This window comes from Urocampus carinirostris, chromosome 9 (assembly GCF_059441175.1).
Source record: "Urocampus carinirostris isolate Australia breed hairy pipefish chromosome 9, RoL_Ucar_1.0, whole genome shotgun sequence".
NCBI lineage: Eukaryota > Metazoa > Chordata > Actinopteri > Syngnathiformes > Syngnathidae > Urocampus > Urocampus carinirostris.
This window is the reverse complement of record NC_142357.1, coordinates 40976651-41003898: the sequence shown is the minus strand read 5'-3', so window position 1 is coordinate 41003898 and position 27248 is coordinate 40976651. Positions and strand designations below refer to the sequence as shown.

At 41.4% G+C, this 27248-nt stretch overlaps 2 protein-coding genes across 2 annotated transcripts in view; one reads left to right on the top strand and one right to left on the bottom strand.

Annotated features, from left to right (window-relative positions):
- The window catches only part of hmgxb3 (HMG box domain containing 3), a 59727-nt gene that overhangs the window by 31279 nt on the left and 1200 nt on the right, over nt 1-27248 (top strand). The gene's annotated exons all lie outside the window — the stretch shown is intronic.
- csf1ra (colony stimulating factor 1 receptor, a) overlaps nt 10444-27248 on the bottom strand; it is a 38907-nt gene continuing 22102 nt past the window's right edge. The window contains exons 18-22 of the mRNA XM_088343867.1: nt 24709-24831; nt 24519-24630; nt 20192-20291; nt 13761-13872; nt 10444-11291 (exon numbers count right to left, since the gene is read on the bottom strand). Coding sequence (XP_088199993.1) covers nt 11118-11291; nt 13761-13872; nt 20192-20291; nt 24519-24630; nt 24709-24831 — 621 coding nt within the window. The 3' untranslated portion in view covers nt 10444-11117. The remainder of the gene's footprint in view (nt 11292-13760; nt 13873-20191; nt 20292-24518; nt 24631-24708; nt 24832-27248) is intronic.

The window sequence follows — 27248 nt, the reverse complement described above, 5'->3', positions numbered from 1 at the left end:
CAGTTCAGCAAATAGTTGGAGACGCCCTGACCCGGCCAAAGCCCTATCAGTCACGCACTTTCCAAATGTTTCTACTTTTTACTCCACAATAAAGCCTTCGTAGAATAACTTCTTGATTCCGGACTTTCCCGAGCGTTCTAAGGTCGTGCATTTGCATATCATTTTCCAAAGTAGACGCACCGACAACACAAGTAAAATGGAGAAGTGGTTAGGAATCGAGCCAAAACCTGCGCCCCAGAAGAAAGATTCAAAAGAAGCTAACAACATTTATGATGCTACAAAACGTAAACATGCATTAAAGGCATCGTGGAAAGAGGAGTTCACGTGGCTTGTAGCAGACGCACCGAAAACACAAGAAAAATTAGGAAGTGGTTAGGAATTAAGCCAAAACCTCCGCCCCAGAAGAAAGATTCAAAAGAAGCTAACAACATTTATGACGCTACAAAACGTAAGCATACATTAAAAGCATCGCGGAAAGAGGAGTTCACGTGGCTTGTATGAATGAAGACGAGAAACTACAGGTACATACCGATGGCAGATGGAAAACAGCCATGTCATAAACATGCAATGAATGTTCTAAGTAGATTTCTAATAAACTTCATTTTAAAATGTTGTTCTGTTATATATTCTTTTTGTGTTTCAGGTTTTGAAAGATGGGGCAGGCAAGTTTATGGCTGGGCAGGGAAATGTTCAGAGTGGTCTGCCCCCTGGTGGCCGCTTACTTTTTATCACGTATTTCAGACACTTCTTACTTACCCAAGACATTATACTACAAAATAACGCTTATCACTTCTCCAACTTTTTTCAAGCGTCGAGTTACTTTTTTGCTACTTATTAGCGCAAAAGCACTTACTTTGATAGGAATTTCTAAAAAAATTTAAAATAACTTATCTTGTACTACTTACAATGTTACTACGGTTTGTTATTACCAGGTTATTTTTTATAAGTAGAAAGAAGAGAGAAAGAGAATGAAACGAGAGAAAAGAGAAGAGGGAGAGAGAGTAAGATAAAAAGAGATAGAAAGAAAAAAAGGGAGTAAGAAAGAATGGAAAAAGCAAGAGTGAAAGAGTGAAAAGGAGAGAGAGATAAGAGAGCCCGCTCCTTTGGCGCTAACAGCCTCGGACTCTGATTGGCTCCCTGTCACTATTTAAACCCACGTCTATCTGTCCCCTGTTGTCAGTCCGTCTGCAAACCTCAGTTTACTCTAGGCAAGCTGTTTTCAACCCTGACTGCCACCTGTTTTTTGCTCCTGTCCGTCCCCCGGATTGGAACCGTTTTTGATCCTGACCACGTCTACTTTCCCGTCCTGGCTTTCGACTCGTTTCCGACCACGTTTTTGCTCTCCTGTCCTGGCTACTGACCCGTTTTTCCGTTCCCAACTCCGCCACTCGCCACGGGAGTCCCACTCCCTCGTTCAGAGCGAACCAGTTTGACACCCCCGCCCTAGTGGCTTGAGTGAAAAACACACCTCACATTGACCATAACATTCATTCCCATTCGCTCTTCCCAACCTGACACGGAACGTTAGCCCCACAGCACAACAAGGGAGGAGTTGCTGTTCCATGCAACCAGTAATCAGCATAGACTGGTTTACCCCCTCTGCATCATATGCGTCCATATCAGTCTTTCTTAACTATCCTTCTATCCAAGCATATCTGGGTCTTCTCATTCTATTTCCCACCTCTTCTGTATTACATACTCATCTAGTCAAGCGACCTTCATCCATTCTTTCCATTTGTCTAAACCAAATTGTGAGACTTTCGACGTTCGTGGTTTTGGCAGAGTCTGTGGCTGAAAAAGGTTAGTGGGGATGTGTTTGGAGTAAGGTATTTTATATACGAATATACTGTAATCCCTCGCTACTTCGGGGTCTCGGTGCATAGAGAAAAATATTCCACCATGCATTTTTGTCAGGCATAGTAACTCTTTTTTGCCTAAATGTCACGATCCATTATCACCAATCCTATAGTGCCAGAAGTGAGGCCCTGCAGAGCGCACTTTTGGCGAGACCGTCCTCTTCTTTTTTGGCATTAATGTATTTCCCCCGTAAATGAACTGTACTCGTGCAGCCGAGATCCATTATTCCAGTTCTCATTTTGCTATGAGAGAAGACCATTACAAAGCACTTTGGTCCAGAAATGCAGCGTTCTGGCTTGCCTTGAATTAAATGCACTGTCATGGCTTTGATCCACTATCCATGGTCAACTATTGTTGAGAGGTTTTTTTTTCGGTTCAGGCCGCTGAAGCGTGGTATTGTGGCCCACCTATAATGAACTGCACTGTTTTGGTTGCGATCTATTATCCCCTAGTAACTACTGCTGAGAGCGGGGGATAAGAGAGCAAATTGTGTCATGTGCAGTGGCTCTTTTTTCAATTAACTCCACCTCAAATGGGCAGCACCCATGTGGCCGCAATTATAATGAAATGCACAGTTTTGGCCGCGATCCATTATCCCCTAGTAACTACTGCTGAGAACGGGGGATAAGAGAGCAAATTGTGTCATGTGCAGTGGCTCTTTTTTCAATTAACTCCACCTCAAATGGGCAGAACCCATGTGGCCGCAATTATAATGAAATGCACAGTTTTGGCCGCGATCCATTATCCCCTAGTGACTACTGCTGAGGGCGGGGGATAAGAGAGCAAGTTTGGGTCATGTGCGTCGGCTCTTTTTTCAATTATTTCCACCTAAAATGAACAGCACCTGTGGTGGCCATGATTATAATGAACTTCGCTGTTTCGATCGCGATCCATTATTCCCTAGGGACTACTGCTGAGAGTGGGGGATGAGAGAGCAAGTTTGTGTCATGTGCGGCATCTCTTTTTTCAATTATTTCCATCTCAAATGAACAGCATACGTGCGGCCGCAATCCCTTATCCCTGGTCGACTATTGCTGCGAGCAGGGCCCAGCAGATTTTTTCATATTGCAGAGGGTTGTGGTTCCCATTATTCGCGATAAATAAGGGATTACAGTCATTCGTAAGGAACAAAAACTTCATTTCATGTTGAAAATTTGTTTTCGGTCAGGATTGTGTATCAAAAGTGGTATTGGTACTCATTGACTACATAACAGTAATGCTATTAATCTGGAAAGAATGTGATGTTGTTGAAGGATTTTATACATTGGACTATAAAGGATTTTATACGATCGAATACAAATTACATTTAATGCAAAAGATATTCACTGGCTGGGCTGTGGTGTGAGGTCAGGGCACCCTGCTGGAAAATGTTGTTTACGGGAACGGCGGGAACGGGACGTGCGGCTGATAAGATAATCAGCACATCCAGAGGCTGGTGACCCAGAAAGGCCCTGATGAGGTAGAAACGCTCGGTGTTGTTTTGAGTATTCCAGAAATTGCAACGCCCAGGGAGGGCTTCATTGGCACGCCCATGGGAGGAGCCGGCACACTATCTTGCGGGGAGACGTGGGCCAATAAGAAGAGAGTTAAAAAACTTCAGAAGATGGCTTCCCAACGACACTAATTCGGCCATTTTAGATGGAGTACACTTAGTTAAGCTGTTCCAGAAATGAAATCTGCTCCCGTGTGGAAATGTCAGCTTCCTGTTCGTCTTTTCCCTCAAGAAACAAGTGCGCAGATATCTCATTTTCAACAATATGCTAAACGCTACATTTTGATATTTAGTTCCCAACATTGTATTGAAATGATGACTTTATTATGTTTTAAGCATATAAAAAAAGCATTGAAATCATGCAAAAAACGTCTCGGAACGGATTCAACCTGAAGTCGCGTCAATATCTGTAAATGTCAATCCGGACTTTCACGATAAAGCTTCAATGAGAATCAAAGAGATCCTCGCTTTGCACAAAATGCTAAAACAACAATCCATACTTCTGGGCACAGGAAATAGAAATTTACATCATCAGAAAAATCTCACTCAAGATGGCTGCCACTGGCGGTTATCTTAGTTGTTTTCGATCATACTCTTGGCAGTGGAGGCTGACTGCTACATCTGGTTTCAAAGTCAAGGATACAGGGGATACCGCGGTACTGGAAACATTTGTTGGCCTGGAGAGGGATGGGCGCCACCGGGCTGTACTTGCCCAAGACACACCACAGGGAATGGTGTCCCTATTACCCTAGTGGTTAATGGATATAACCAACTTTTTGTTTCTGTAGTGCAGTGGTTAGCACATTCACCTAACACGCAAAAGGTTTGCGGTTTGAGATCGGTTGGAAACATATATGTTGGTGTGGAGAGGCTTGGGTGCAACCAGGCTGTACTTGCCCAAGATACACCACAGGGAATGGTGTCCCTACTACACTTGTGCTTAAAGGGATCCAACCGACCAATTCACGTGTTTCTGTAGTACATTGGTTAGCATATTCGGTTGGAAACATGTTGGTGTGGAGAGGCTTGGGTGCAACCAGGCTGTACTTGCCCAAGACACACCACAGGAAATGGTGTCCCTACTACCCTAGTGGTTAATGGATATAACCAGCTTTTTGTTTCTGTAGTGCAGTGGTTAGCACATTCGCCTAACACGCGAAAGGTTTGCTGTTGCTGAGACTGTTTGGAAACACATGTTGGCCTGGAGAGGGATGGGTGCCACCAGGCCATACTTGCCCAAGACACACCACAGGAAATGGTGCCCCTACTACCCTAGTGCTTAAGGGATACAACCAATCAATCAACTTTAGGTGTCCGTAGTCCATAATTAGCACAATCGCCTGTGTTGGCTGTATTCACGTTCCGATTTTTTGTACTAATACTGCAGCAAAATTTACTGAAACTTTTTGAGTTAAACACCAATTTTTTGGGCTATGTTGTTGGGCTATGTTTGGCTGTGTTCTGATTTTTTTGTTCTAGTACTGCAGCGAAATTTACCGAAACTTTTTGAGTTGAACACCAATTTGTTGGGCTATGTTTGGCTGTGTTCAGATTCTGAATTTTTGTACAAATACTGCAGCGAAATTTCCTGGAATTTTTTAGTTGAACACCAATTTGTTGGGCTGTGTTGGGGTTTGTTCGAGTTCCGGTAGTTTGTTTGAGTATCGCGCCAAAAAGGACTCCGATATTTGGGTCCTACTCCAACTGGTTGGGCTGCGTTTAAGTTCGTTATGTCATTCTAATTACCCGAGATCTTTCGGTCGAAGTTTTGGGTTCAACAACAATTTGTCTTGTGTTCGAATCCCGCAGGAAAATAACTTGAAATTTTAGTGTTCGGTTTTGTTTTAGTTCCGAATTTTTGCTTGAATACTGCAGTAAACATTACTCAAACTTTTGGGCGGAAAACAATTCGTTCAGCTGTGTTCGAGTTAGGATTTTTGTTGAAATTGTTGATTTTGGTTGGACCAATCGTTTATCCGTCTGTTTTCAGCTTCGTCCAAATTTCGAATCTCGCAAATCCCTTAACCCAAAAATGACTGTGATTTTTGCGTCAAAACCGATATGCTCAGCTGTGTTCGGCTTCCGATTTTTCGTTTGAATTTAGCAGCAAAAATGACTCGTACTTTTGAGCAGAATGTAGTTTTGTTTGGCTTTGTCCAGGTTTGTCCGAGTTCCGATTTTGTATTTGGAATACCGCACCAGAAATGGGTCAAACAGCAATTTGTTCAAGTGTGTTCTAGCTACGATTTTGTATTTGAATATTGCAGCAAAAATGACTCAAACTTTTGGGCGGAAAACAATTCCTTCAGCTGTATTCGACTTACGATTTTTGTTGAAATACTGTTGATTTTGGTTTGACCAATCGTTTATCCGTTTATTTTCACCTTTGTCCAAGTTTTGAATTTTCCGCACCAAAAATGGGTCGAACACCAAGGTATGTTCTAGCTACGATTTTTCATTTGAATATTGCTGCAAAAATGTCTCCTATTTTTGGGCCGAAATCAATTCCTTCAGCTGTGCTCGAGTTAGGATTTTTGTTGAAATACTGTTGATTTTGGTTTGACCAATCGTTTATCTGTTTTCACCTTTGTCAAAAATGGGTCGAACAATAAGGTGTGTTCTAGTTACGATTTTTTATTTGAATATTGCAGCAAAAATTTCTCAAATTTTGGGGTCGTACACCACTTTAGTCCGTCTGAGTTCAGCTGTGGTTTATATACGATTTTTGTTCTAAAACGGTAGAAAAAGGGACATGAAATCTTGGGTCGATCAGCAGTTTTCCTCGACCTCCAAATTTTTGCTCGCATACTGTGGCAAAATGACTCGAATGTTTGGTTTGAAACCCATTAGTTCAGCTCATTTTTTTGAGTTGAACTGTGTTCTCGGCCCGATTTTTGGTCCTGATGCCGCGGAAAAACTTAGGACATGTTATGTTCAAGTTAACAATTTTTGTTCCAGTACCGTAGAAAGAAAATACTTTCTACGGCTATTTTCGGCTTTGTCGGAGTTTGGAATTTTCTTTTGAATCACAGTTCACGGATCCCTTCACCCAGGGGTGTCAAAGTCATTCTAACTCGGGGGCCACGCCATAGAACAAACATTCTGTCGGGGGCCGGACTACTAGATTCAAGAGAAAGAAATAAGAGAAAGAGGGAGGGAAAAGGAGAGAGGGCGGGACAAAGAAAGAGAGCGAGAGAGAGAAACAAAAGATAAAAGGTCGTGAGAGAGGAAGAAAGAAATCCAAAGAGAAATAGAAAGACAGAAGGAGAGAAAAGAGAAAAGAAAGCGCAAAGCGTAGGGAGAGAGAAAGAGAAAAGAGAGAAAAGGAAAAAAGGAAATTAGAACAAAAGAAGTTAAAAAGACACAGAGAGAGAAAGAAACAAATAGCAACAAAGGGAGAGAAAAAGAGACAGAGTGGGAGAGAAAAAGGGGTGGAAAAGAGGGAGCGAGAGAAAATGTGAGAAACAAAACAGATAAAAAGAGAATTAGTGAGAGACAGGGAAAGAAAGAGAAAAGGAAAAAAGGAAGTTAGCGTAAAAGAGGTTGAGAGAGAGAGAGAGAGAGAGAGAGAGGGGGAAAGTGAGAGAGAGACAGAAAGAGAGATTGTGAGAAACAAAACAGATACAAAGAGAAATAGTGAGAGAGGGGAAGAGAAAGAAAGATATCCAAAGAAAAATAGAGAGAAAAGAGAAGGAGAGAAAAGAGAAGAAGAGAAAAGGGGAGAAAGAGAGGAGGTTAAAGCAAGATAGAAAGAGAGAAAAAAAGAGAGAGAGCAAAAGAAGGTATAACGACACGGTGGGAGAAAGAGACAAAGAGGAACAAGAGAGAGAAGAGACAGAGAGAGAGAGATACAAGCACAGTGTCTTTGTTGGAGGCACCTGGCTTTGGCAACATCAAATTAACATATTTCAACCTGCAGCTTGTTTTTCTCTTGCGCTTCTCTGAGTGTTGTCTCACGGACCGGATTCAATCCCTTAGCAGGCCTTGACTTGCCCTTCAGGCCGCCTGTTTGACAGCTGTGCCTTAACCGCTAAGATGGTATACATCCTGTGGTGTGTCTTGGGCAAGCATAGCCTGGCGGCGCCTGTACTGCAACAGATGTTTTCAGCTTTTTCAGTTTTTGTTTACTGCGGTTAGGGTAGTGTTTTGAGTACCGAGGTATCACTATGTGTTTAACTTTCGTTGACAAAAAAAAAAAATCACAAAAACGCTCTACAAAAACATTCACACCGTCTCGCTAAAAAAGATGTACAGCATTTCAGAACCTGCAGAAAAGGGATGGGACACCATCACATGCTCGCTGTCACAAGACTGTGACCAAAGCGGAGGGCAAAAACAACATCCTCCTTCTTCGCCTTCTTCACAGTCCATCCGACACGCCGAAGGGGGAGGTACGAAAAACAGACGGCTCCATTAAAGTGATCGGGGAAGAAGTCCTAGCTTGTCTGAGGCGCTCGTATACGCAGTTTGCTTGTTTTCGACGACGCGAGGTCGTCGTTCTTCACAGTCCGTTCGATACGCAGTGGGGGGAGGAACGAAAAACAAAAAGTAAATTAAAGTGATCATGGAAGAAGTCCTAGCTTGTCTGAGGCGCTTGTATACGCAATTTGTTTGTTTTTGACGACGTGAGGTCGTCGTTCTTCGGCTTCTTCACAGTTCATTCGATACGCAGTGGGGGGAGGAACGAAAAACAAAAAGTAAATTAAAGTGATCGGAGAAACAGTCCTAGCTCGTCTATGGCTCTTTTGTACACAATTTGGACTGCTTACGTGAAGTTTTTGTTCTTGATCTTATCCAAAGTCCATTCGATACACAGTAGGGGGAGGAACAAAAAAAATCAGGTCGATTAAAGTGATCAGGGGAGAAAGCCTAACTTGTCTATGGTGCTTTAGTACACATTTTGTGCACTTTTGACTCCCTACGTGAGGTTTTTGTTCCTTATATTCTCCACAGTCCATTCGATACACAGTAGGGGGAGGAACGAAAAACACAAGTTAATTAAAGAGATCGGAGAAGCAGTCCTAGCTTGTCTATAGCTCTTTTGTACACAATTTGGACTGCTTACGTGAGGTTTTTGTTCTTGATCTTATCCAAAGTCCATTCGATACACAGTAGGGGGAGGAACGAAAAACACAAGTAAATTAAAGTGATCGGAGAGGCAGTCTTAGCTTGTCTATGGCGCTTTTATACACAACTTGTGCACTTTTGACTCCCTACGTGAGGTTTTTGTTCCTTATATTCTCCACAATCCATTCGTTACGCATTAGGGGGAGGAACGAAAAACAAAAAGTAAATTAAAGTGATCGGAGAAGCAGTCTTAGCTCGTCTATGGTGCTTTTGTACACAATTTGTGCGCTCTGCACTGCCTATGTGAAGTTTTTTTTCCTAATCTTCTCCAAAGTCCATTCGATACACAGTAGGGGGAGGAACAAAAAAATCAGGTCAATTAAAGTGATCGGGGAAGAAAGCCTAACTTGTCTATGGCGCTTCTGTACACAGTTTGTGCTCTTTGGTCTGCCTACGTGAGGTTTTCGTTCTTGATCGTCTCCACAGTCCATTCGATACACAGTAGGGGGAGGAACGAAAAACACAATTAAATTAAAGTGATCGGAGAGGCAGTCTTAGCTTGTCTATGGCGCGTTTATACACAACTTGTGCACTTTGGACTCCCTACGTGAGGTTTTTGTTCCTTCTATTCTCCACAGTCCATTCGATACACAGTAGGGGGAGGAACGAAAAAAATCAGGTCGATTAAAGTGATCAGGGAATAAAGCCTAGCTTGTCTACAGTGGTTTTAGATGATTTGTTTGCTTTCAACCGCCTACGCAGAGTATCTTCCAGTATGATCTTGAACTTCTCTGGAGTTTAGCGAAGAAAAAGTGATATCTTTCGTTCCTGCTCAAACGACGTCGTCGTTCTTCGCCTTCTTCAGAGTCCGTTTGACAAGCAGTACGGGGAGGAACAAATTCAAGTGGATGGAGAACATATTTTAGCCCATCTTCAGCGTTTTTCCACAATTTGTTGGCTTTCGACCGCCTACGTCGGGGTCGTCGTGGAATAGGAAAACGAAAAAAAATTAAGATTGGTCCGCAAACTCGGTTTTTAACCCTTTTCTAGTACCTTCTGATTTGCTGAATCGGAACACGGCGAGTATTTTTTGTATCGGAGCAATCTATCTGTCATTTGACAATTCTATATTTTAAACAAATTCTGTCTTTATCATTTGTTTTGCTGGCGATTCTTTATAAATAGTAGATAATTTCTCCCTCATGCCTTGAGGCTCTTGAACTCCACCCGGGGGAGTAAAAGCCCACATTAAACCCACCCCCACATTTGCATATGACCCTATTTTTATGACAGTGTGTATTTTCCGTAGCACTATTGAATTACTCTATATTGACACGTTATATTGGGTTTTTTTGTATTTTATATCTTTTATTTTATTATTTCATTTTCCAACACAAGGATAATGCTGGAATTGGGAATTTCCCTACCCGGATGAATAAAGTATCTATCCATCCAACGATATCTAGACATCTTTCCATCTAGACATGTATACATCTAGACATCCATCTAGACATCTATCTAGACATGTATCTATCTAGACATCTATCTAGTCATCTATATATGTAGACATCTATCTAGACATCTATCCATCTAGACATCTATCTATCTATCCATCTAAACATGTATCTATCTAGACATCTATCTGGTCATCTATATATCTCGACATCTATCTATGTACACATCTATCTAGACATCTATCTATCTATCTATCAAGGCATCTATCCATCTAGACATCTATTTATCTAGACATCTAGATATCTATCTAGACATCCAGACATCTATCTAGACATCTAGCTAATCTATCCATCTAGACATCTAGCTATCTAGCCATCTATTTATCTATCCATCTAGACATCTATTGATCTAGACATCTATCGATCTAGACATCTATCTATCTAGACATCTATCTATCGAGACATCTAGACAATTATCTAGATGACAAACTAGTGTAGTCGTCTTGTACGACAGAAACTAGCATAGTTTTTTTATGATAGAAACTAGCATAAGTCTTTTTTTACGCCTAAATACCGAAGCAGGTCTGAGAAAGTTAGCCCTTTATACAATTTGCTCTCGCGACAAATACATTACTACACTCAAAAAACAAATATCATTTTCAGATTCAGGGTACCAGAAAGTACTAGAAAAAGCGTCGTTTTTATCTATCCTGAACGACAGAAGCTAGCTTAGTCTTCTAAGCTGTCAACGAGCATAGTTTTCGTCTATACCAGAAACTAGTTTTATTTTAATGCCAGAAACTACCGTGTCTTTTAAACCATAAATTAGCATCCCGGTAATTTATTTATTATTTATTTTTAAGACAAACTAGTGTAGTTGTCTTGTAGGACAGAAACTAGCATAGTTTTTTATGATAGAAACTAGCATAAGTTTTTTTTTACGCCCAAATACCGAAGCAGTTCCGAAAAAGTTTATACAATTTGCTCTAGTGGCAAATACATTGCTACACTCCAAAAACGGATATCATTTTCAGATTCAGGGTACCAGAAAGTACTAGAAAAAAGTGTTCCAAACCCTGGACTGCAGATGATTTGTTGACTGCTGGAATGAAAATTCCAGAGTTTCTAATAACAGCAGAGTCATCTACTTCTCAAGATCCAGACGATAGCGCTAAGCAGTCTGTGAAGAAAAAGGGATGCTTTTTTTTCCTGCGTTTGGGTCCGTGAGTTTTTGCTTTGGGTGTTTTTCAGCAAAACTGATAATTGTTGGTCTTGACCGAGGACTGTTCCTCTTCTTGGGGTTCGCAGGACCGCCCGTCCGGTTCTCGGCACGGCTCTGGGTCTTCTTCGGCCCGGGCCGTCTGCGGTTGCTGCTCCGGCTGCTCTTGCTGCTGCTCTTGCTGCACGTTTTGGTAAATGAGCTGCGAGAGGGGGCGACAAAAATTGTCGTCGTCAAGACGGAAAGGAAAACGCAGTGTGTCGAATTCCATCTAAGAAGGCGTATCATCCGATCGGTCGGACTTAATCTCTCGTCTGGGGTCGATTTGAATAGGAAGAGGCCAATTCGCGCAACTGCCGCGCAGATTTACCAGACCATAAATCGCATTTTCTTTTGTTTTCTTGTTATTTATGAGTTGTTCCTGCAACTGGATGAACATACACATTGAAAGAAAAAGTAGAAAGAAAACTAGCATAGTCTTGTTTTACGCCAGAAACTAGCATAGTCTTATTTTCTACCAGGAACTTGCATTGTCTAGTTACATGCCGGAAACTAGAGCAGTTGTCTTTTACACCAAAAACTAGCATCATCTGCCAGTAACTAACCTAGTCTTTAACTCTTGAAACTAGCATTGTCTTGTTTTATGCCAAAAACTAACGTAGTCTCTTACCTCACCAGAAATTGGCCTAGTTTTATTCTACACCAGAAACTAGCGTCGTCTGCCTGTAACTAACCTAATCTTCTTTAACTCTTGAAACTAGCATAGTCTCGTTTTACGCCAGAAACTTTCATTGTCTTCTTATATGCCAGAAACTAGCATTGTCTGCTCGTAACTAACCTAATCTTCTTTAACTCTTGAAACTAGCATAGTCTTGTTTTACGCCAGAAACTAGCATAATTGTTTTCTACACCAGAAATTGGCCTAGTCTTATTCTACACCAGAAACTTAAATTGTCTTCTTATATGCCAGAAACTAGCGTGGTCTGAGGGTAACTAATCTAGTGTTCTTTAACTCTTGAAACTAGCATAGTCTTGTTTTACACCTGAAACTAGCATAATTGTTTTCTACACCAGAAATTGGCCTAATTTTATTCTACACCAGAAACTTGCATTCTCTTCTTATATGCCAGAAACTAGCATCGTCTCTCAGTAACTAACCTAATCTTCTTTAACTCTTAAAACTAGCATAGTCTTGTTTTACGCCCGAAACTAGCATAGCCTTATTTTCTACCAGGAACTTGCATTGTCTAGTTATTTCCGTAAACTAGAGCAGTTGTCCTTTACACCAGAAACTAGCATCATCTGCCAGTAACTAACCTAGTCTTTAACTCTTGAAACTAGCATAGTCTTGTTTTACGCCAGAAACTAGCATAGTTGTCTTCTACACCAGAAATTGGTCTAGTCTTGTTCCACACCAGAAACTTGCGTCGTCCGCCAGTAACTAACCTAGTCTTTAACTCTTGAAACTAGCATAGTCTTGTTTTACGCAAGAAACTAACTTAGTCTTATTCCACACCAGAAACTTGCATTGTCTTCATATATGCCGGAAACTAGTGTCGTCTTCCAGTAACTAACCTAAACCTCTTTAACTCTTGAAACTAGCATAGTCTTGTTTTACGCCAGAAACTAGCACAGTCTTATTACACACCAGAAACTTGGATTGTCTTCTTATATGCCGGAAACTAGCATTGTCTGTCAGTAACTAACCTAATTTTCTTTAACTCTTAAAACTAGCACAGTCTTGTTTTACGCCAAAAACTAGCATAGTCTTATTCTACACCAGAAACTTGCATTGTCTTGTTATATGGCGAAAACTAGAGCAGTTTTCTTTTACACCAAAAACTAGCGTCGTCTGCCAGTAGCTAACCTAGTCTTTGTTAACTCTTGAAACTAGCTTAGTCTTGTTTTACGCCAGAAACTAACTTAGTATTTTTCTGCACCAGAAACTTGCATTGTCTTCTTATATGCCGTAAACTAGCGTCGTCTGCCAGAAACTAACCAAATCTCTTTTAACTCTAGAAACTAGCATAGTTTTGTTTTACGCCAAAAACTAGCATAATTGTTTTCTACACCAGAATTTGGCCTAATTTTATTCTGCACCAGAAACTTGCATTCTATTCTTATACGCCTGTTGTAATCCTCTTGGAGTAGTATTTTGTAGTACTATTTCTCTAGTCGTTTTTGTATCATGGTGTTATGTATTGGTATTTTTTTAGTATTTCGGGAGAAGTATAATTGATGTATTTCAAAAGCAGTATTTTAGAAGTATTTCTGTAGTATTTCAATAGTTATATTTTTGGAGTAAATAATTCTGGAGTGGTATTTTGTAACATAGTATTACTGTAGTATTATTTTTGTAAGAATTCTATACTATTTTTTTTTTATTTTCAGAATGAAAGCAAAATAATATTTATAAGGTCCCTGTTTTTAAGCAATGTATTACATATCTAATTTAGAAGTTATTGTGTAGTATTTTTGTTGTATTTCTGTCGAAATATTTCTGAGTAGACACAAAAAATGACAATGTCGGCAGCAAAAAAAGTGAACCACTCCTGGGGGCCCCCTAGTGGAGCTCGCTTATGCCTTGTTATTATTGCTGATGGATATGGTTTGTAAAGTCTTAAAAATGCCATAAACTTTTGAGAAGTTTTAGCAGAAAATGGAAGCTCACCTGTTCTTGTTCCATTTGTTCGCCAAGTTGTCTGAGTATCATCTGACTGATTTTGCTGAAAGTGGGACGCTGGGTGGGCTCCAAATTCCAACACATCTTCATAATATCATACCTAGAACCAAATTGAAAAGAGAAATTTTAATTTATGCGATCTACTTTGGATAGAAGGTCAGGTCGTTCCCTGGAAGGAATAGATCCAGATGTGACTCCAAAAGGACTACAATTCCATAAAGGCCATTTACAGGAAGTGACATCATTTGATTTTGGCGGGAGTTCAAATTTAGAAAAAGGTAAGCCTCACATTTTACTTTCCTTACTTTTTATTTTAGATTAAATATCTTATACTTGTATGAGGTCAACTTAAAGTTCTACCCCGTTATGGCAAATATGGAAAGTATTTATTTTCAAACAAAAAAACACAGAAGTATTTATTACCGTATTTTCCGCACTATAGGGCGCACCGGATTATAGGGCGCACCCCCGAAAAATAGTTTTTGGTCCTATATCTTCCATAGATAAAGCGCACCGGATTATAAGGCGCTACAATGGGAACGTGGACAAAACAGTCAGATGGTTCAGTCCAACTGATTCCCCCCTTAACATTCCCAAAGCTTGCAAAGAAGCAAATAGGTGTCGTAGACACGTGCGGATGCGGTGTCCGTACGATGTCACTCAAATGCATCGTTCCATCATTCGGAAGGTTCAAGTCTTGGGATTCAAGAAATGCCAACCATTCCTTAGTTTCTATTTTCTTTTTCGCTCGCAACTTTACTGTGCATATGACAATAAACGCTCGGAATTGAGTTGAATTCACTCAACTCATCACAGCAACATCAAGATGGTTCTAAAACAAGATACCGGGAAAATAGAAAGCCGCATAGCTCACCTAAGTTCTCACCTTCAATAATGATACGCAACCATGGTCTTCTTACAACCGTGAGTGGAGTCAATCCAGGAGAGTCAAATATTTACAAATACAGACTAATGAAACATGTTTCTTTATGGCGTACTTTAGCAAGCTTGCTATTCACAGTCATCTTTTTCGGCCAATTGCAGGGTTTGTTTCGGCCCTCTAGCCTATCCGAGGCTCCGAATAACTTCAGCCAATAACGATCGATGTAACGGACGATTGACACATCTTTTTCGGCCAATTGCAGGGTTTGTTTCGGCCATCTAGCCAATCCGAGGCTCCGAATAACTTTAGCCAATAGCGATCGATTCGAATGATGATCGACACATTGGTTAGCCAATGAAGAGCCAGTATATAAATCCCAGCATACACCGCGGACTACTCCACGTTCGGGGGAAAATCGAGTCAGTGGATGTTGCGTAAGTTGCGAGACCTTGCGACTTAATATTGAGCCATATATAAGGCGCACTGTATTATAAGGCGCATGGTCGGCTTTTGAAAAAAATGAAGACTTTTAGGTGCGCCTTATAGTGCGGAAAATACGGTCGTTTTTTTAATCTGTTGAAAGTTAGCTAGCTAAAAGTTGAATTAAATTATGGGATGAATAGGGTATGAAATTTGTAATCCAGTATATTCAATTCATGAAAGCTGTGGTGTAATTTCCATATGATCCTCGCCAGAGACTCAGAACAAATAGAAATTAGAAGAGAAGAAGAAGAATATGCCTTTATTGTCATTGTTACAACATGGGATAAGCTGTGACAACGAAATTGGACGACTCCAGTTCCACATTTACAGTGAGGATAAGGAAACAAAGAGATAAAAGAAAAAGAACTAACTGTCGTTGTTGTAAGTAGGCTTTGTTTTCCTTTAGGGGGGTGTGGGGGGTTGATGAGGGGGGGTGAGGGACAAACAGAGTTGGTGGATACAACCGGAATGTTTGATGTTTGATCTTACATTACACATAGTCCAGTGTTTTTCCCGAATTGCTCAGTCCACATATTGAATGTATTTGGGAGTACAGTCCTTAAGCATGCCTGATTAAAGTCGCCGGGTACGATAAAAGCTCCGTTGGGGTGTGCAAGCTGCTGTTTATTGATAGCAGCGGGCAGGAGATTTAGCGCTATGCTAACGTTAGCATCCGGTGAAACGGTTAGCGGTGGAAAGTAAACAGCAAACACAAAGACCACAGTTAACTCTCCCGGTGCATAGAAGTGTCTGCACGATACTGCTAGAAACTCCATACCGAGTGAGCAGTGTGTGTCAATGGTTCGGCTGTTATTGTAGCGCGTAGTCTCCGATCCCTGTTTTTACCGGAGTCTTCGTCTCGTTCGAGCCGGTGATGTAATGCGGCGTCGGGAAAGCCAAGACTCCGTGATGACACAAATACACTCGTTTCATAAATTTGATATACCGGATAACTCATTGTATATTTTCTATACCTCTCTCACAATTCTGAATCTATTTCTATGTGTAGTTGGTGCAGGGGCTGGTGACTTCCTCATAGTTTGCTAACATGACAAGGTTATTAGCATCTTTGGACGCCTTCATGCCATAAATAGAACTGTATTTAATAATTGACACCCTTTTCTACTGACTTTTGAGGAAAGTTTGCCGAATAAGCAAGAAATGCTATCAGGACTAGAGACTAAAGACTCATTCGCTGTTGTTTCAGCCTCTCTATTTGCTCCGTGTGTAATACACGGATACTGTAACTATGGTGGGCGTGGCTTAGCGCTCTCTGTCCTATTTTCATTGGTGAATGTGGTGGCTACCGACTCATGCGGTTCGCGAACGAAATGGCTTTGTGAGTCGGCCCTTGAAGTGGGAACCGGCTACCCACCAATCGAGAGCCGTTTCCCTTCAAGACGCTCGTTTTTGATTGGTCAAAACAAATGTTTTCAGGGATTCAGTGCTGTTGACTTTGAATTTGTTGACTATAAGAATGGTTAACGTTCTTTTGTGTTTTATATTTTTCTTTGTAGATGTATGCATATTTTAATGTATGTTTCGGTTGCCATGGTGCCCAATTGGCTCGTTGACAGATTGGATTTCTGTTTAATTTAAGCTCAGCGCTCTCACGCTTCCTTTGTCAGCCCGTCAACGAACCTCTGCCCCGCAAGACGTGGGTTTCGACTCGGTCCTGTTCCTGTTGGTATTTCCTGTCCGGTATTGTTCCCGTTTATTTTCTCCTGTTTAATTTCGGTTTTCAGTTTTGTTTCCGTCTATTTTTGCCCTGTTTATTATTATCTCCAGTTTTCGTTCCTGTCTTGTTTGTCCTGTTTATTTTCTATAACCTGTTTCATTATCCATCCCGTCTGTCCTGTCCTGTCCGGTATCGACCCCATCTGTCCGATACAATCTCGGGCAATTGGTATCGATCTCGCAGTGAACTTTCGTTTTCGTATCTACAATCGGAAATGGGACGGGCTGAACTAAAATTTGCACAGAAAACCAAGGGCTAGGTGGCTAAAGTGCTACTGCTATCTTCTGGTGAAACAGAGAATTTTTTTGTGGGGGGACGAATGTATCGTGGTGAAGCGCTGCTTTGCCGTTAACACAGCTTCCAGTTGCTTCACCTTTTTGCAGCGTTGGTTTCTGTTTTTGCAGTCAGCGAGTTTTGTCCGGCACTGCCTCTTCATATTTTGTTCTTTGAAAACAGTCTCTTGGGCGCAGTTGTTTCGGATTTCGGTATAATTAAATTTGAATTTCCACTTGTCTAAAAGTGGCAGCCCTCACAGTCAACTATCCTTTTTGTATCTAGAGTCGGAAATTGGAGGGGCTGAACTAAAATTCGCACAGAAAGCTAAGAGCGAGGTGGCTAAAGTTCTACTGCCATCATCTGGTGAAACGGAGAAGTTTTTTGTGGGGGGACAAATGTATTGTGGAAGAGCGCTGCTCTGCCGCTAACACAGCTTCCAGTTGCTTCACCTTTTCACAGCGTTCTTTTCTGTTTTTGTAGTCAGCGAGTTTTGTCTGGCAGTGCCTCTTGATATTCTATTCTTTGAAAACAGCCACAGTCACTTGGACGCAGTTGTCTTGAATTTCGGTAGAATTAGACTCAAATTTCCACTTTTGTGGAAGCGGCGGCCCTCGCAGTCAACTTTCCTTTTTGTATCTACAGTCGGAAATTGGACGGGCTGAACTAAAATTCGCTCAAAAAGCCAAGGGCGAGGTGACTAAAGTGCTACTGCCATCTTCTGGTGAAACGGAGAATTTTTTTGTGGGGGGACAAATGCTTCGTGGAAGAGCGCTGCTTTGCTGCTAACACAGCTTCCAGTTGCTTCACCTTTTCACAGCATTCGTTTCCGTTTGGTTTTTGTAGTTAGCAAATTTTGTCCGGCAGTTTTGTCTGTGATCACTGGCTGTATGTGGACCCTGAGCCGAACTTTCTAACGCCAACTGAGTTTAGCCCAAAAAAATGTATTAGCTATCTCTACTTTGGTCCAAATGTAGCCCCCCAAATATTTCATTTTCTAACCAATCAAAGACGTCTTTTCAACGTCTTCAAAATGACTTTTTTAACGTTCAGCTGTCAATCCGGTGTCCCAATAGCAATCTTAAACAGATTATGTTGGAGTCCCGAGGTATCGCTTGTATATTTCTTTCAATGTTTCTGCCATTTTCTTAGTAAACCCGACTCGGAAACGTACGCTATGTAATGCAAGGGCGATATACAAGGGAAGTGTTTTGATGCCGGGACAAGAGGGACTTGTTCCCTTCCTCGCTTGCTTTTTAGTGTCGGCGTGAAATAGCAGTTCCACGGTTTACCAGCACGCCGATCATGTGGCTAACAAGCGGAACCGGAGCCTGACTCACAAAACGGACGGCAGATGATCGGGAACTGACTCGCATTGTTTCAGTCCAAAAGCCGCAGATACGTGCAAACTGGCGTACACGGGAAGGTAAATAGATGTTCTTCTGTGTTGACTTGATTTAGTTAGCGAGGAGGTCAACCATCGTCTACAAATATACGTCAGGGTTCGAAAATTCACTTTTTAAAGACTTTCAAAACCAATTTTCATATTCCAAAATAACCTAAACCTTAGTTGTAATCCTCAACTCGAGCTACAACCTTACTTTGGAATCCTAAAATCGGTTTTAAACCCTAACCCGCATCCCAAATCCTGATTCTAGATCTGACCTTAGCTAGCTCTTACCCTGTTTCAAATTGCAACCGTAGCTCTAAAGCTAATTTGGAACCCTTCATTTAGTTTAGAACCCTAATATGGAACTCAAACCTTAGTTCCTAGCCCTAAACCCGTTTCAAACCCTAACCCTAGTGCTAAACCTATTCAGTCCAGAATTTCATTTTAGAACCCTAACACGGAGCTCAAACCCTAGTTCCTAGCCCTAAACCCGTTTCAAACTGTATCCCTTGCGCTAAACCTATTCTGGACACTACATTCATTTTAGAACCCTAACACAGAGCTTAAACCCTAGTTCCTAGCCCTAAACCCGTTTCAAACCGTAACCCTAGCACTAAATCTATTCTGGGACTCTACATTCAGTTTACAACCCTAAAATAGAGCCCAAACCCTCGTTCCTAGCCTTAACCTGTTTCAAACCTTAACTCTAAACCTATTTTGGAACCCTTCATTTAGTTTAGAACCCTAACATGGAGCTCAAACCCTAGTTCCTAGCCCTAAACCCGTTTCAAACCATAAGCCTAGCTCTAAACTTATTCATAGGACTATACATTCAATTTAGAACCCTAATACGGAGCTCAAACCCTAGTTCCTAGCCCTAACCCTGTTTCAACCCGTAACCCTAGCTCTAAACCTATTCTGGGACTATATATTCAGTTTAGAACCCTAACACGGAGGTCAAACCCTAGTTCTTAGCCCAAACCTGTTTCAAACCTTAACTCTAAACCTAATCTGGAAGACTACATTCAGTTAAGAACCCTAACATAGAGCTCAAAGCCTTGTTCCTAGCCCTAACATGTTTCAAACCTTAACCTTAAACCTTATGTGGAAGCCTACATTCAGTTAAGAACCCTAACATGGAGCTCAAACCCTAGTTCCTAGCCCTAAACCCGTTTCAAACTGTAACCCTAGCTCTAAACCTATTCTGGGACTCTACATTCAGTTAAGAACCCTAACATAGAGTTCCAACCCAATAACAGTTCCTAACCCTAAATCAATACCTAACTGTAAACCCAAGCCCTAACCCTATTTCATAACCCTAAATTCACTTGTATACCCTAATAAGAAACCCTAACTTTAGTTTCTAACCCTAGCTCCAATCCTATGCAATAGAATAAGTTGTAAACCCTTGTTTGAATTTCAAACCATAGCCTAACACCTAACCTAAGAAACATGGCAAGAATTTCAAGCATTTGCAAGAACTTCACCTCAAATGTAAGCACTTCTCAAACCATGAAAACACAACCTCAAAAGTCAAGCATTTTCAAGGATATCAAGCACCCGTACGAACCCCGATACATCCTCCATAACAATTTGCCTCAATTTCTTAGCTTTTGATCATATGATGCGTTCAGTAAAGTGGGACATCTTACATTTCAGGCGGGGCAAAATCTGGCTGACACATCTGGTAGCCTCGCTTGACCATCTTGTAGAACCTGGAGTCCACGGCCATGCTGGGGTAAGGACTCTTTCCTGATGGAGCACAGAAATAAGAATGCTAAAAACCATTACGGAAAAAAGGCATGTGTGACGAGCTAAAGTAGCTAAAGCTAGCTAAGAATTTATGGGTAAGCCACACTGGATAATGTAAATGTATTTGCTATGTTAGGGTAGATCAAGAGTCTCAACTTTTTCAGGATGAGAGCTACTCTTTGTTATGAATTAGCACACACAGTTTAATATCGTTGGCGTCGTCAATCTGTTTCCTACCGCATGTTCAATTTCTGGGATTCGAGTTTTTGGACAATAAAACAAAAGCTCAAGAGAGCAGTTCTGTTGAAAACAATTTTTAATTGAGAAAAAAAAAGAGAAACAAACTGAATATTCTGGGCCTGCGATGATGACAATATCCTCCCGAAAACAAAAAAATTGTTCACCACTGACTTATAGGAAAGGGGCGTGGATTGACATAAGAGAAACTAAACCATGAAAAGTAACATTTTGTAAAGACTGGATTATGTAAATCGTTCCTATGTGTGGATGAACATCAAGTCAATTTATAACACAGGTGTCAAACGGGGCGGCCCGCGGGCCGGATTAGGCCCGCTAAGGGATTGAATCCGGCCCGCGAGACAACACTCAGAGAAGCGCAAGAGAAAAACAAGATGCAGGTTGAAACATGTCCACTTGATGTTGCCAAAGCCGGGTGCCTCTCACAAAAACGCTGTACTTTTATTTCTCTCTCTCTTTCTCTTTCTCTTTCTCTTTCTCTCTCTCTCTCTTTCTCCTTCTTTCTCTCTTTCTCTTTCTTTCTCTCTTTTTCTCTTTCTCTCTTTCTCTCTTTCTTTCTTTCTCTCTTTCTCTTGTTTTCTTTCTCTCTCTCTCTCTCTCTCTTTCTCTCTCTCTTTCTCTTTCTCTCTCTTTCTTTCTTTCTCTTTCTTTCTTTCTCTCTCTTTCTTTCTTTCTTTCTTTCTTTTCCACCCCTTTTCTTCCACTCTGTCTCTCTCTTTCACTCTCTGTGTCTCTCTTTTTCTCTTCCTTTGTTTCTTTCTCTCTCTGTGTCTTTTTAACTTATTTTGCTCTAACTTCTTTTTATCCTTTTCTCTTTCTCTCATCATACCCTTTGCGCTTTCTTTTCTCTTTTCTCTCCTTCCGTCTTTCTATTTCTCTTTGGATTTCTTTTTTCCTCTCCCTTTCTTTTCCCCCTCTCTCACGACTTTTCATCATTTGTTTCTCATGCTCTCTCCCTCTCTCTCTTTTTCTTTGTCCCGCCCTCTCTCCTTTTCCCTCACTCTTTCTCTTATTTCTTTATTTCTCTTTTTCTTTCTCTTTATTCTACTAGTCTGGCCCCCGAAAGGATGTTTGTTCTATGGTGTGGCCCCTCAGTTCAAATGAGTTTGACACCCCTGATTTATAACAACTACCGGTAAATGAATAATGTTATGTAATTGAATGATGATGTTATTATCAAAGTTGTAATCATTTAAAAAAAATCAAAAATCTAACAATATGAATTTCTAAAATAACTTGTTATAACTATGTTGTTACTATGTTATTACTAGCTTAATTTTTACAAGTAGGGTTAAATTGCCTTAGTCAACCGCTGAAAAGATAATTTTACACGAAAATCACGATGACCGAGCAGGGGGCACCACGTTGGAGACCCCCGGGGTAGATGGAGCTCCACTGGCTAATGTCAGTTTGTTTACAATGCTAATAAGAGCTTAATATTCTGGATTTTCCTACGTCTGATATGCTAATTATTAGCGTCGGTGTGCGTCATAAACTTTCACGGCAATTTTAGCTCGATGTATAAAAATCGGTACGTATGATCTTAGAGCATGGGTCTCAAACTACATTTTCAAACGGTAAACAGTTTAAAAACCGGTAAAAACATGAAATATTCAGTCAAAACAAAATACAGATACCCCTAGCTTCTTCGCGCTTCGGTTTTTGCTGGTTCACTCCTTTGCAGATTTTGAATTTGATTGATTTTGTCTTTATTGTCATTGATATCATTGTATCGTGCATTGTGTTCTGACTACGGGAACAGATTAGAGGGGGTGCTCTGTGTTGGGTGGGTGTGACTGTCTGTGAATCTGATAGGCTGGTCTAAACTGACAGTCAAACAGGGGGCGGGCGTTGGCTCCGTAAACAAACTGAGAAGGATAGCGACCGCTGGCTTTTAGCAGTTTGTGACATTGACAATAAACTGATCATTTTAATCGGACTATCAGAACTAACGAAATTGCGATCACCAGCTGGTGCTTCGTGGATTATTATCGGGTTCCAGATGTGACCCAGGCGTCTAGGAGAAGGTAAGAGCTGCTGGTTCAACCTACTGCCAACAGCTAGGCTAACTACTCTAACTTCCTGTATCTTGCCAACGCCAGGTCCAATAGTCATGAAACCGTGGAGCAACAAATCGTGGGAACCGGCTACATTGGGGAGAGTTGTATTTTACTCTTCGGGAAATCTGTATCCATTCGAGGACACCTGATGCTAGCGCGCAGCTTTCGGAGCAGACCTTATTGCCTCGCCTCTAAAATCTAGAAACACGATACAAAGAGATATTGGCATGACAGGGAGAAGCCGTTTATTTCGTTCAGCAGAGTCCAAAACAGAGTTCTCATTCGTCTAAGAGACAATCAGCTTTTTTATACCCTTTAGAGTAGACACATCCCATCAGCCATATCACGTGTTGTTTTTCCCCGAAGTTGCTGCGTCCTTTTTCGATTTTCCAACATGACGTAAAGTTACACAATTTTCAAGAAAATACTTGGGGTCGGCCTGACATCACAACTCCTATCAGCTTGCCAGGGGAATGTTGTTATTTCGTAAGCTAATCCAAACCGAGCGAGTGTTTTTATTAATAACACTCTTTGACATCTTAACTAGGGAGAAACAAGCCTGGAATTTCCCGTCTTAGACAAATGTGTTCTCCATATGTCAAGCCTGACTCCAATAAACCATAACTCAGCTAGCCGGCCGCTCTCTAAATTGCTTCCTTACACTGAAAGGAGAAGCCCTCCAATTTCGACAATGAAACATTCCTTCCACTGCAATTCTGTGCCTTGTGTTATGAGTTGTAGATCTACACTTGTTATTTTGTTACGGGAGTATACTCTCAGTCTGTCATTTCGGGGTTAGTTTAACCTAGGGGTGTCAAACTCATTTAAACTCGGGGGCCACACGATAAAACATTCTGTCGGGGGCCGGACTAGTAGATTCAAGAGAAAGAAAAAGAGAGATCAAGAAATAAGAGAAAGAGGGAGGGAAAAGGAGAGAGGGCGGGACAAAGAAAGAAAAAGAGAAAGAGGGAGAGAGAGTGATAGACAAAAGAGATAAAACGTCGTGAGAGAGGGGGAAAAGAAAGGCAGAGGAGTAAAGAAATCCAAAGAGAAATAGAAATACAGAAGGAGAGAAAAGAGAAAAGAGCACGAAGGGTAGGAAGAGAGAAAGAGAAAAGAGAGAAAACGGAAAAAATGAAGTTAGAGTAAAATAAGTTAAAAAGACACAGAGAGTGAAATAGACAAAGAGCAACAAAGGAGGAGAAAAAGAGAGACACTGAGAGTGAAAGAGACAAAGAGCAACAATGGAGGAGAAAAAACAGAGACACTGAGAGTGAAAGAGACAAAGAGCAACAAAGAAAGACAAAAAGAGAGAGAGAGAGAGAGAGAGAGAGAGAGAGAGAGAGAGAGAGAGAGAGAGAGAGAGAGAGAGAGAGAGAGAGAGAGAGAGAGAGAGAGAGAGAGAGAGAGAGAGAGAGAGAGAGAGAGAGAGAGAGAGAGAGAGAGAGAGAGAGAGAGAGAGAGAGAGAGAGAGAGAGAGAGAGAGAGAGAGAGAGAGAGAGAGAGAGAGAGAAATAAATACAAGTACAGTGTCTTTGTTGGAGGCACCTGGCTTTGGCAACATCAAGTGGACATATTTCAACCCGCAGCTTGTTTTTCTCTTGCGCTTCTCTGAGTGTTGTCTCGCGGGCCGGATTCAATCCCTTAGCGGGCCTGATCTGGCCCACGGGCCGCCTGTTTGAGACATGTGGTTTAACCCATTGGGGGGTTTTATGAATTTTCGTGGAGGTTTCTGGTCCCTGGCTCTGGTCCCTAGCATCTATCTACCAAACTCCTGAGCTTTCCTTTCATGGAGAGAGCCTCAAAATATTAGTTTGAGACCCCTGTCTTGGCTGGAGATGGATTCCTCGATGCGTTGTCTCGCATTTGAGTCTGAATAAAGAATATTATGGCGGTTGTATGTTCTCACCAAGAGAGAAGATCTCCCACAGGAGGATCCCATAAGACCAGACGTCGCTCTGAACCGTGTAGACACATTCGAAAATGCTCTCCGGAGCCATCCACTTGACCGGCAATCGGGCCTTCAGAAGAAGCAGACCTTCAGTCCGTGAAATAAATACAGGGCAATCGGGATTTCCGGGCGGATGGTGTTAGCTCACGTTGCCCTTCACCACGTAGTTGGAGTCGTTCATGATGTCCCGGGCCAGGCCGAAGTCACAAATCTTAGCCACTCGGTGATCGGTCAGAAGGACGTTTCGAGCTGCTACGTCTCTGTGGATGCACTGCGTGCCAGAAAACACATTTGAGGTCGTTTTTGCAGTTTCTAGCCTCAAGCAACCAACTCGTGGCCCGGGGGCCAAAAGGTGGCCCGCCACTTCATTTGATGTGGGCCGCAAGGGGTTTGCAAGGTCTTTGTCCAAAAACAACAGAACCCTGTGAGAGCTCCAATACCTAACCACAGGACCACTACTGATGCAGATGACATATGAAAAGCCATTGGATTTCACTCATTATTACACTTTCTTTACTCACAGAAACGAATATCAGAAAATGGAGAAATCAGAAAGTCTTTCTGATGATGTATCAGAATCCGCGTTCACATCTTTCAGAACGACTTTGTGTTTTCTCTATTTTTTTAACATTCGTTTCTGGTACCGTAAGTAAAAAGTGTGATAATGAGCTATGTCATCTGTAGTACTGGTGGTCTAGTTGTTAGGATTCGTCGCTCTCGTCGTCGTAACCCGGGTTCGATTTCCGTTGCGTACAATGTTTTGTGATCGATCAAGCGTTGCGCGAATAACGTAAAATCTTGAGTAGTAGTGCACAGGAAAAAACACTGTATGCCCTTTCTTTTTTTAGATAGATAGATAGATAGTTTATTCATCCCTGTAGGGAAATTCAGACTTCCAGCAGTATCCTTGTGTTGAAAAATAAAATAATAAAATAAAAGATATAGAATACAAAAATACCCAATATAATGAAGTATTTAAATAGTGCTATGGAAAATACACACTGTCATAAAAATAAGGTAATATGCAAATGTGGGGTCAAATGTGGGATTTTACTGCCCAGTGTGGAGTTAAAGAGCCTCATGGCATGAGGAAGAAATGATCTCCTCAGACTGTCCGTGGAACAAGACTGTGACAGCAATTTGTCGCTGAAGCTGCTCTTCTTATTTAGTGATTTCAGATTTTTTTTGGGGGGATATTATTTAAGTTTTGTTGCTCAAGCCCGAAGATAGTTCCCTTAAGTATCAAAGAGAGAGAGAGAAGAGGATGCTGCTGCGTTTTAGCCATGCACTGAATTGTCTACATTTGTCCTGAAATCAAACTCAAATTGTATTAACTTGATGTTATTTAGCTTATCAAAAGGCTGCTGCTGGAAAATCAAAAATCTAATTTCCTCATTGCATTTCTTTAGTTTGATCAATATGAAACTGAAACTAATTCGATAATATTGTAATCAACTTGAGGTGGTATCCTACAAAAGCTGTGCATCATTCTCCACAGACGTAGCCATTTTGATATTAGGCTAATACGGTAAAAATCGGTAAATCCAGATTCAGTTTATCCGGATCTTTGCAAAATCCGGATAAAGACTTTGGTCAGGATGATTGTAAAGTAGGCTTAAACGTATTTGCTCAAAAGTGTGTCTCTGTACTTTTCCACCCTTGTGACTTCAATAAAACACAGCGCAGAGGGGGACGTTTTTCAGAAGGAGTTTTTGGCCAGAGAGTAGAAAGCTCCCTTCTCCAACTGCAGTTGTCTAGAAAACTCAAAAAGTCTTTGCCTGAATTTCCTTCTATGATTAGCCAATATTTTTTAGCTCTCCCACACGTCAGTGGTCGTTTTAGACCCAACAATGATTTCGAATGTTTTTCTTACGAAAAATCGTTGCATAACCGGATCCAAATCCTAATCATTTCGATCCCTTCTTATGCATGATGCCGTGTCTATTCCGGAGTCGTATTCCGTGGCGACGTGCCGTCTTTCCTGTCTTCTTCCTAGAAGAGGCCGGATGATGCAACTTTCCCGGAAAGTGTATGCCGCCCTTTTGTCCCTAGACAAATGAATTTCTGACCGACTCGATCTCCTTGTGCTTCGATTCAAGTTGTGTCACATCACGGCGTCAGTCAAGAAAAGGAGTCCGGACATGAGAAGAAAATGGAAGACTGTACGATACTCCCGATTAACCATAGAATCAACTACAAAATCCTGCTCTACACCTGGCCATTCTTAACTTTGCCCCTCCCTACCTCTCTGACCTCCTTTACATCAGCTTCCTTCTTCCATCCCTCTATACCCCCTGCCCGCTTCATCTCAACGGGTAACAGAGCTTTCAGCCGCTCTGCCCCCCGGCTCTGGAACTCCTTGCCGGCTGAAATTCTGTCTACCTTCAAATCCGGACTCAAAACTCACCTATTCAGACTTTTCTTGACTATCTGCCTCACATACTATGTTTTATTTGCTATTTATGACTTCCTTGTTTTACTCTTGCTTTGTTGTGTCCTATTATATGTACAGCGACCTTAGGTGTCCTGAAAGGCCCTTCGAAATACAATGTTTTATTATTATTATTATTATTATTATTATAATACTGTAACGGTCACACTGTATGGTTCATTAATATTCTGTAGTGGGTTTACGAGATTCACCCACGGAACACTGTTGTTGAGTAGAGAGTTCCAGTGGGACAGGTT